The sequence below is a fragment of the Sinocyclocheilus rhinocerous genome, unplaced genomic scaffold (genome assembly GCF_001515625.1).
Source record: "Sinocyclocheilus rhinocerous isolate Xijiao unplaced genomic scaffold, SAMN03320098_v1.1 scaffold561, whole genome shotgun sequence".
Classification (NCBI taxonomy): Eukaryota; Metazoa; Chordata; class Actinopteri; order Cypriniformes; family Cyprinidae; genus Sinocyclocheilus; species Sinocyclocheilus rhinocerous.
Window position 1 is genome coordinate 1042979 of NW_015641041.1, and position 11133 is coordinate 1054111.

Below are 11133 nucleotides of genomic sequence, written 5' to 3' on the forward strand. Positions count from 1 at the left end.
CATTCCTGGTTTGCACTGTACCACGTTTTTTTTTTTTTTGCTTCTTGTGTTAATTCAAGTATGTCCAAAGCTCTATTCATGTAAAGTATTTATGTGAAGTATGTGTACAGTTAGGTGTATAGTAAATGTATTGGTAGATTACTCTGTAAATAGGTTTATATAGGTTATATTGCATAGATTATAAAGCATATGTAGATTTATATGGGTTATATCGTATATATTTCTTTTTTATAGGATTATATGTCTGTCTATATGTTGCACTGTGGTCCTGTGAGGCACAACATTTCATTCCCTTGTGTGTCTCTCCACATATAGCGGAATGACAATAAGGTATGCAAAATGTATTTAGGTGTGCAATATGCAGCCTGGTCTCAACAGAAGTGGGGTTTGTTTGTTTTTTGGTGTGTGTGTGTAAATGGGTTTGCACGGGAATAAATTGCTTTTATATGTAAAAAGGTTTTATAGTGTGTTTTATGGTAAGGATTGTGCAACATTTCATTCCCTTGTGTGTCTCCACATATAGTGGAATGACAATAAGGTATGCAAAAGGTATTTAGGTGTGCAATATGCAGCCTGGTCTCAACAGAAGTGGGGTTTGTTTGTTTTTTGGTGTGTGTGTGTAATTGGGTTTGCATGGGAATAAATTGCTTTTATATAAAAAGGTTTTATAGTGTGTTTTATGGTAAGGATTGTGCCCCAAATTACTCAGACATGCCATGAAAATTTGTAATCAATTGACAGCCCTGTTTGGGTGTGTGTGTATGCATGATAGTGTTCTTCTCACTGTCCATTTTAATTTTGTCCGTAATGTTTGAATATGTGTGTTCAGCTACTCCTGAGCCCCAGAAGGACATGTTACTGCAGCTGGTTTCTCTCCAAAAGGAATCAGGCTGCTGGAGCTGGACGCCACACTGGCTGATGTGTTTGGGAAGACGGAGAAATTTGTTTCGATTTTAAAAATATAAAAAATGTAAAATATATACATATAAAATGTAAGCATTTATAGTAGGCCTACATATTTGTTTTAAGTCCTATAGGCCTAAATGCATATCTTAAAGGGGAAACATAAGCACTTAATGTGAATTCTGTCACATCTATAAGTTTATGCCGCCACACTATACATATATAGATAAGGATTGTGCCCCAAATTACTCAGACATGCCATGAAATTAATTTGCGTAAAATTTGTAATCAATTGACAGCCCTGTTTAGGTGTGTGTGTGTGTGTGTATGCATGATAGTGTTCTTCTCACTGTCCATTTTAATTTTGTCCGTAATGTTTGAATATGTGTGTTCAGCTACTCCTGAGCCCCAGAAGGACATGTTACTGCAGCTGGTTTCTCTCCAAAAGGAATCAGGCTGCTGGAGCTGGACGCCACACTGGCTGATGTGTTTGGGAAGACGGAGAAATTTGTTTCGATTTTAAAAATAGAAAAAATTTAAAATATATACATATAAAATGTAAGCATTTATAGTAGGCCTACATATTTGTTTTAAGTCCTATAGGCCTAAATGCATATCTTAAAGGGGAAACATAAGCACTTAATGTGAATTCTGTCACATCTATAAGTTTATGCCGCCACACTATACATATATAGATTTAAATGCAAAAATGCATGTATTTTCTATCATGTTTTAGTAACTCTTTCCCAGCAAAACACGAAATTTTCCGTGTTTCCACGTTCTCGCTGTTATTCGCTCGGGGCGCTATTATAAATGTCCTGAATGAGTCCACAATCATCCGATCAAAAACACAGGCGAGGAAGACAGAAACGAGCGATCTCAAATGTAAGTAGATGCATGCATATGGAAAATAATGCCATCATCAACAATAAACAGTATATAAATGAAAACTGCCTAATGTTATGGAGTGAAATGGCGATCCCGAAAGTGGTAAGACTGTGAAGCTTTAGGGGTGTTGATGGAAGCTATCTACTGCATTTTTGATTTGATCATAGAACTGAATATGATCCAGATGTAGGCTAGTGTTTGATAAAAATGCGATTTTCTCAGCTTTTTGATCAAAATGTTGCTTTTTTTTTTATGAAACTTACCTATATTCAAGTGTTGATTAAAAAAAGAATGCTTGAAGCTACAATAAAACGGATTTTTTTTGTTTATAATTAGAGGCTCTGTTCTTTATTTTAATGTATTGCATGTTCAGATATTCATACAACAAAATATTCTGGAGGCCATGAAATTTTGTGAAAATGATCAAAAATGCTGGCGGTGGCTGGCAACATTTTCAAAAACGGGAAAAGAGTTAATAGGACTGAACGAGAATCATTAAGAGAGTTCTGAGACGCTCAAAGCTTTATGACGCCATAGAGCGCGTTCGAACAGAACTCGCTGGCTTTATAAAGCGCGGACATTCTTACACTCTTTGTGGGCTTGTTGTAGTTTTCACAGCGATGGGACAGCGAGTTACTAAAGTGAGTCCAATGACGGTTGGCGAGGTGTACGATCAACATCCTAGTAACACCCTCAAAACCCAGCACCAACACGGCGGTTCAACATCCTCATCCTCATTTTATCTTTTAATAGACTACATCTTCAGCCACTACACCATTGGTGATCCGCTGGGGAAAGGTGGATTTGGCGTGGTGTATGAAGGGAGACGTCTGGAGGAATTTCTTAAAGTGAGTTAATATAAATAATGCATTATCAAGCCATTAAATGTTTGTCCTGTCTCATCCTTTACTCTAAGCCCTCTTAGTGTTTCTTAAGTTCTATTTTTGTTCATCAGGTGGCTTTGAAATATGTCACGAAGACACAGCACACAGAATGTATATTCATTGTAAGTACATTGCACTATATAAACAATATAAAACATTTTATATTAACATTAATACAAATCCCTATTTGGGAAACCACCTTCATCTAACCATCGTAAAAATGATCAGTCTTCTAGCCTGATCATCCAGTCCCCCTTCCAAAAGAAATCGCCCTCAGCATCCTGGTGAATAAAGGTCCCAGCGTGCCAGAATTCATCAGGTTGCTGGACTGGCAGGACCACCCTGACCACTTCGTCATGGTCCTCGAATGTCCCTCCCTGTGAGAATCTGATAGAGATCATGAGGCGTCACGGTGGAAGCCTCAATGAAGAAACAGTGAAGATTGTAATGTATTACTTTTCCCCAACGCTGGAAATAGCTGGAATAATGTGGTAATAAAGTATGCTACTCTAAATTCAGCCACTGACTGGGCAGTGTACGTCTTCTGTTTCGGAGGAATCCATAGATGACAAGTGAGGACCCTTTTCATTGGATGGGGTTTCTTTTCCATGCCTGATTAGAAAACCTGCAATATTGCTTGTTGTTGTACTGTATATTGTGTCAAAATATGTGACTTAATTAAGTGACATATATAACCAAAGCCAAGACTTACAAGACGAATATTAATATTGCCACTTTATGTAAAGATAGTTTCACTCTCAAGTAGATCTTTTTATTTTGTTGGTCATTCTAGAGATTTACACAGGTATATTTTTTTACTGGAAATGTGGACTACAGAACATTAAATTAAACAGTGTTTTTAATGCTCCTCAGATTCTTTTTATTTTTGTATTTTCCAGCACTGCGGAGAGGACAAACTGGTATTACCTGATTTTGCACATACTGATCTTGATGATCTAACATCCTCTGCATGCAGCAGGCTTCACTTTTCATACTTGACAGCATAGCATTTTACCTAATTGCTAAGACATTTTATATGGTCACAGTACTGATCCCATCTGAATTGATGTGATTCAGATGGATTAACTTCGTGACAGAATATTAATATTGCCACTTTATGTAAAGATAGTTTCACTCTCAAGTAGATCTTTTTATTTTGTTGGTCATTCTAAAGATTTACACAGGTATTTTTTTAATGGAAATGTGGACTACAGAACATTAAATTAAACAGTGTTTTTAATGCTCCTCAGATTCTTTTTATTTTTGTATTTTCCAGCACTGCGGAGAGGACAAACTGGTATTACCTGATTTTGCACATACTGATCTTGATGATCTAACATCCTCTGCATGCAGCAGGCTTCACTTTTCATACTTGACAGCATAGCATTTTACCTAATTGCTAAGACATTTTATATGGTCACAGTACTGATCCCATCTGAATTGATGTGATTCAGATGGATTAACTTCAAAACAGAAGGAATATAGGCTACACCTTTTCAAACTAATTTTTAAAGTATAAGAATATTAAAATAAAAATCTTTAAATTGATGATAAAGATTAATTTGTGCTTCTTGTTGCAGTTCAGTTGAACACGTGTATGTACTGGGTATGTATATATCATGCATGCATATAAATAAATACATAAAGGATGTGTAGTCTGTGTGTCATGGAAATGTAAAAATAAAATAAAATGTGCAATAAACAATTTTGATCAATTATTTATCTTAACTGTCTTTTGTATTTTAATGTGCAAAAAACTTGTCTTCATGTCCGATCAGCTGGATCATATGTCCGCATACTTGTGCAGTCATTGGTTGAATGAGTAAGAGCAGTATCCTGTTCCCTTGCTCTCAAATCCTTGTTCAAATGAACACACCCCTACGGTAAGCAAAGCGTCACGAGACTCGCTCGCGCACAGTGGGAAGCAGTCAAAGTTCGCGCGACGCGAACCGCACTATGGCGAAGAATAATCTCATGAATATTAAATAGGTCATATGCCGACCTTATTAAAAGTTACTTTTTTTAAATAACTAGGGCTATTCGTATTCCATGTATTATATTAAAGCACATGTGCGACCATAGTTTAAAATATAATACTGTATAGAAATGCTTTCAATGCTGTTATTTTTTTTATCCATGTTTCTTTTCATAATTTCTGTCCTCTCTACTACGTTTCAACTCGATTTTCTTCATTAGAAATTAAATAGAATTGTATTACCTCAGGATGTAACTTTGGGGGTTTATTTAAAAATTAAGACAAACTTATTTATGGACTTTGGAACTTTTTCAAATATTTTTGGTAGGTTGATATGTACTAATTAGTGAAATACAACGCAGAAAACAACAACAACAACAACAAAGACGTGTTCATGAATATTAATACGTGTTCCGTGTATGTTAAGGACACTCATGAATATTAAGCAGCTCTCCTTCACTATAGTAGGACTCGTAGTTTCGCCGGCGATCGCAGGTGAGCGAGGAAGTTCCCGCCGTCATTTCCAGACATTTAGCTGGTGCCATGGCTAAAAAAATAGGCGTATGAATATTAGTTTCGCCTGTAAGTATCATGAGAAAGTGCCTTCGATATAAAATAAATCTGTGCGAAGGGACGCGACACCTGTTGCCATGGCTCTGTCGGAGTTGTATACAAAGGTATGCTTAGCAAGTGCTTCACTTTTGAGAAGTGTTTTAGCAAGTTTATTAACGTGATATTTTAGTCTATTATGCATGCATTTGAGAATATAATAGTATTGTCGAAGACTCTCAACATTACTGATTCAAGCTTTGTGACATATGGTCATCGTTTCCTATTCGTTGGTATTTTGTAACAGCTCAAAAACATAAGCCATACGAAACTTCTTATTTTCCAAAAGCACAGTCTTATGGAATAAGCTGTGTAATGTGAGTTTTGTGTTGTAGTATAACAGGGTGTGGATCCCTGACGCGGAACATGTTTGGCAATCTGCGGAGATTCTGACAGATTTCAAGCCTGGTGAGACTGTCCTGGAACTACAGCTGGAGGATGGGACGGTAGGACAAAACCACAGTTAAATCTGTTTATAGACTTTTTTTTAAAGTAATTTTTATACATAATACACTGCATTATCAAGACTCTTCAGTGGTTATTTGCAGCACCTTCAATGATGCCCAAAAACCTTCTTATAAGGAAAGTGTTTTTTCTTTTTTTTCTTTTGAGTTTTCCATTTGGATCTTTGAAAAAAAAAAAAAAAAAAGAAAGTTATTTAAAAATTTTACAAATTTTATTTTATGGTGAAAGTTGGTGAGCTGAGTTAAATGACATGAAACAAACACTCATATAAATTTTAACCTAAAATATTAATGTTAATATTAAAACATACAGTGTCAGAAATTCAATCCACTGTCAAGTGATAAAAAATTTAATCTAATGAATTACACAATGTGGCAATTAATTAATTGATTTAACCACAAATTAATTACTAATTAAAATTGGCTCAGAAATTAACCCCAAAATATAATTTAAAGCCATTACTGTGTTAAATGACAAAAGCATCAAGCAGACTTTACAAAAAGTAGCTTTAAAAATAAATATATTCATTTTAAATTTTAGGGTGAACTGTCCCTTTAATTGTTTTTTTCCCCCATTAATTTGGATTTTTTATTTTCATATTTTATTATTAATATCCTCCTGAGAACCATAAAAAACTTTTTTTTTAATGTCATTACATTGGTTGGAGCATAAGAAACAAATGCAGAAAAAACATGTTTGAAAAAATATATTTTATTCATATTTTATTCTATGCAGGACTAAGGCATGTATAGTCAAAAACAATGATTGATAGTTTTTAGGTTTCAGGCTATTTTTAGCCAAACTTTGTACAAAGATGATTCTCAACTATGTTATAAAAGATATAACAAACTGATTTTCTATACTACTGTACATTTTTAGGGAATATGTGCGTAAAATGTCCATAAATTGATATTCGCATTTTATTTAATGTATCTATACATTGCATCTAATTAGCATATTAATGTGTTCTTGGGGCAAACCATAATGAAAAAGAAGTGTAATAATGGGAGTAATAACTTAGCAACATTTTCATAAAAATATCTCATATTTCATAGGAATATTGATTGATCTGTAATTTCTTGTTGTGTTTCTCCAAAATGCCTGATTAACAGCCATTTGTCCTGGTGTCCTCTACAGAAGACATGTATGAAAATTATGCCCTGTTTCATAACAAAAAGTCATATTCCAATTTGAAACCCCATAATATTTTTCTGAGATGTTTATTTACGACAAACAATTTGAAAATTAATCCGATTTGAATAATAATTACAAAATATTAACATATTTCCGTAAGAGTGCTAAATTTGATCATTCTGTCAATATCAGTCATTTTTAAAGACCAAGGAGAAGGTGTGTTTATGATCAAACCTCCAAACATTTGATATTTCTAAAAAGCCCTGAATGCTCTCAGAGAAATTCGCTAAAATATAATGTCCTCTACAGAGGACAAATGTCTATGCCTGGGTCCCAGGAGGATATGGAAATATTAAATTATTTTTTAATGAAATGATACTCTAAATTAGAAACGAAAACTGCCAGTAGGTGGCAGTAAATGTCTTAATGAGAAAGTCATCGAGTGATTCATTCATTCATTTGATTTGTTCAAACAGCTGATTCATCCAGGAATGAAGTAAATGGCTCTCTTTGTGAACCTCTCTTGCAGGAGTTGCAGTATCCTCTGGAAGGGGGTGAGAAGTTGCCACCCCTCCGTAACCCGGACATCCTGGTGGGTGAGAATGACCTCACAGCCCTCAGTTACCTTCACGAGCCGGCCGTGCTACACAACCTCAAAGTCCGATTTGTCGAGTCCAAAATCATCTACACATATTGCGGTAGGTCATCTGTAGAATTGCTTCCTTAATGTGAACCTCCTTCACTGATTTGATCACTTCACCCATATTTACCATCTCAGGAATTATCCTGGTGGCAGTCAATCCATACAAGCAGCTTCCTATCTATGGAGATGCGGTCATCCATGCTTACTCTGGTCAAAACATGGGCGACCTGGACCCTCATATATTTGCTGTGGCTGAAGAGGCCTACAAACAAATGGCCAGGTGAAGCATTATGTCTTAAACTACCTCTATAAGTCTTGGTTGATTCAGAAAGACTTTATGTTTTGAACTGGCACAAACATATGCTAAATAACCAACTGTACAGTTTTTACAAGCTTAAGATCAAAACGAGACCCAGTTGGTATTTTAGTGCAACATTTTTTTTTGTTCAAACTGCAGGAATAACAAGAATCAGTCCATCATTGTGAGCGGTGAGTCCGGGGCTGGAAAGACCGTATCTGCTCGCTATGCTATGAGGTACTTCGCAGTGGTTAGCAAATCTGGCAGCAAAACTCGGGTGGAGGACAAAGTTTTGGCATCCAACCCGATCACTGAGGTAAAACAAACCATCAGGATCAGATCACTGGATCATCATACACTTGTTTATCTATATATATTTTGCAATATTTGATGTGTTTGCAGGCCATTGGAAATGCAAAAACAACCAGAAATGACAACAGCAGTCGATTTGGGAAGTACACTGAGATCAGCTTCGACAAAAGATACCAAATCATTGGTGCCAACATGAGGACATACCTTCTGGAAAAGTCAAGGGTGGTTTTTCAGGTGAAAGATGCTTTTTATGGTTTGTAAACTTGACATAACAGAATAACTACATAATAAAGGTGCAGAACTCATAATATCTCATTTGTTCTCCTGCAGTCAGAGAATGAGAGGAATTATCACATCTTCTACCAAATGTGTGCATGTGCAAATCAGCCGGAGTTTAAAGGCTTAAGACTGTGTGAGTGTTTCTGTACATGTTATATGATTTAGAATTTTATGTGAATAGAAGTAGCTATTAATATAGTAGAGTCCAGGGAGCGACAAAGGCTATGATCATAATTGTTTTTTGAATTTTTGCAGTTTGAATACTGTATACCTCACGAAAATCTCTGCCTGCATGACATACTCATATGATAGATAGATGGATGTATTGTATAGTGCAAATAGCATCTTCAGTTCTTATATAACTATAAACTTTACGTGGTAGCTCAAAAAGTTACAAAAAGTAAGACATTTTTTATACAAAGTCAAAATAAAAATGCATAATTTATGTAGTTAATAGATAGATTGTTTGACTAACAGACAGACAGACAGACAGACAGATAGATAGATAGATAGATAGATAGATAGATAGATAGATGGATGGATGGATGGATGGATGGATGGATGGATGGATGGATTGATAGATTGATAGATGATAGGTAGTTTGACAGACAGATATATAGACAGATAGGTATGCAGTAATATAACTATTAACTTTACATGTCTGTCAAACTACATATCATCAATCAATCAGTCTGTCTGTCTGTCTGTCTGTCTATCTATCTGTCTATCTGTCTGTCTGTCTGTCAAACTACCTATCATCAATCAATCAGTCAGTCTATCTATCTATCTATCTATCTGTCTATCTGTCTGTCAAACTACCTATCATCTATCCATCTATCTACATTGTAACTCAAAAACTATCATTATTATTATAATTTATCATTGCAAACTGAATACTGTTATGCAGTAATACTAGGAATATGCTAGAAATATTAGGGAGTATACAGTACAGACACTAAAATAAATCCTTATCATGACCAAACTACCTATCATCTATCCATCTATCTACATTGTAACTAAAAAACTATCATTATTATTATAATTTATCATTGCAAACTGAATACTGTTATGCAGTAATACTAGGAATATGCTAGAAATATTAGGGAGTATACAGTACAGACACTAAAATAAATCCTTATCATGACCCTGGACTGGTTAAAGTGACTTTACAGTTTTTCTCAGTCGCTTTGGAGCATTTCTCACATCACTATTTACATTTGCACAACAGTTAATGCAGTTCTCAAAACAATTAGTACAAACTGCAAAACCTAGTTGATAACCTGCAAAAGCGTGTCACTTGCTCAAAATGGATAGGTCATTCCTCAAAAGCAAGTATTCATGTCAATGAAAGTGTCAGTGTCATCAAGATGAAAAGTCCTGACACCATTGTTTATGAACAAGATAGTCAAATGGCGAGAAATGCACCAAAGCGACTGAGAAAAACTGTAAGTTCATGTTTTCATTAGTGGCCGCAGACAAGTTTAATTACACACGTTTGGGTGGTGAGACAGAGATCGAAGGCGTGGACGACCACGCTGACATGGCAGAAACACGCAGAACTTTCAGTCTACTAGGTAACAGAAGCATCTGGTTTATTTTTATCATATTTATCAAGAGCACAATCCTTCTGTTGTTCTTTCAGCTGTGTTGATGCAGCCTTGTTTCTCTTCAGGTCTTAAGGACAGTTTTCAGGCTGACGTGTTTAAGGTGCTCGCTGCGATTCTGCATTTGGGAAACGTGGTAATCAAGGAGAACGGCTCTGAGAAATCGTCCATCGGTGTAAGAAATATTCTTATCTGTGCAGTTTTAGGTGTTTTACGTTGATAATTGACATTAGGCCAAATCAAAGCTTTGAAGGTGTTTCATCGGAAGTTCATTCTGCTCTCTCTCCAGTCCAGAGACCCTCACTTGGCCATATTCTGTGAGCTGATGGGCATCAACATGGACAACATGAGCCGCTGGCTGTGTCACAGACGGATAGTCCTGTCAGCAGAGACGGTGGTGAAACCGCAGCCCAAGGAACGTGCCATCAACGCCCGTGATGCCCTTGCCAAACACATCTATGCCCATCTTTTCAACTGGGTCATCCACAAGATCAACCAGGCACTAATGATCCCTGGGAAACAACATTCATTTATTGGGGTGTTGGATATTTATGGGTATGTCAGCTTGAATTCATTTACATGTATATTTGCATGCAAGGCCTAAAATTAACACACGCCAAGCACCAAATGCAAGTAAAAATCGGCGATGGCGAATAAATGAAACAGTGTTACTCGCCAGTTGGACAGTTGCTTATTAATATTAATTATAAAAATGCCTGAGAACGCGATATGGTTTAGTGCAATTATCAAATTGCAAAAGCTGAATTGAAATGATATAAAAATGTAATCTGATGCGTTGCGATGTGATCTTTACACATGAGCCACTCATGATAACGGTGTTTTTCTGCCAAAATAAAAGCTCTATGCGTTTGAAAGCAAAGGAAAAAAAACAGCTATGAAGTTTTATTACATATTATTTTAATTATTAGTAGTAGAAGTAGTACTAGTAGGAGTATATAAACTAAAACTTAGTTCAACAGTATTATAGCGATATTTCTATAGATTTGTTTAGTTTTTAATAATAATCTTAATAATAAATAAATAAAAAATATGAACAATAATAATAAAAATTGCTGTTTCCTCATTTTTTTCTGCCTGTTTTTTAAGGAAATAATGCACACACAGTTTAATGGCCGGTA

General features: G+C 35.6%; 1 protein-coding gene across 1 annotated transcript in view; it reads left to right on the top strand.

Moving 5' to 3' along the window:
- Nucleotides 1–5202: 5202 nt before the first annotated feature.
- The window catches only part of myo5c (myosin VC), a 27928-nt gene continuing 21997 nt past the window's right edge, over nt 5203–11133 (top strand). Inside the window, exons 1-10 of the mRNA XM_016570762.1 lie at nt 5203–5327; nt 5595–5705; nt 7388–7556; nt 7637–7781; nt 7959–8115; nt 8202–8345; nt 8442–8523; nt 9857–9964; nt 10063–10169; nt 10284–10549. Of these exons, the coding sequence (XP_016426248.1) occupies nt 5301–5327; nt 5595–5705; nt 7388–7556; nt 7637–7781; nt 7959–8115; nt 8202–8345; nt 8442–8523; nt 9857–9964; nt 10063–10169; nt 10284–10549 (1316 nt within the window). The 5' untranslated portion in view covers nt 5203–5300. The remainder of the gene's footprint in view (nt 5328–5594; nt 5706–7387; nt 7557–7636; nt 7782–7958; nt 8116–8201; nt 8346–8441; nt 8524–9856; nt 9965–10062; nt 10170–10283; nt 10550–11133) is intronic.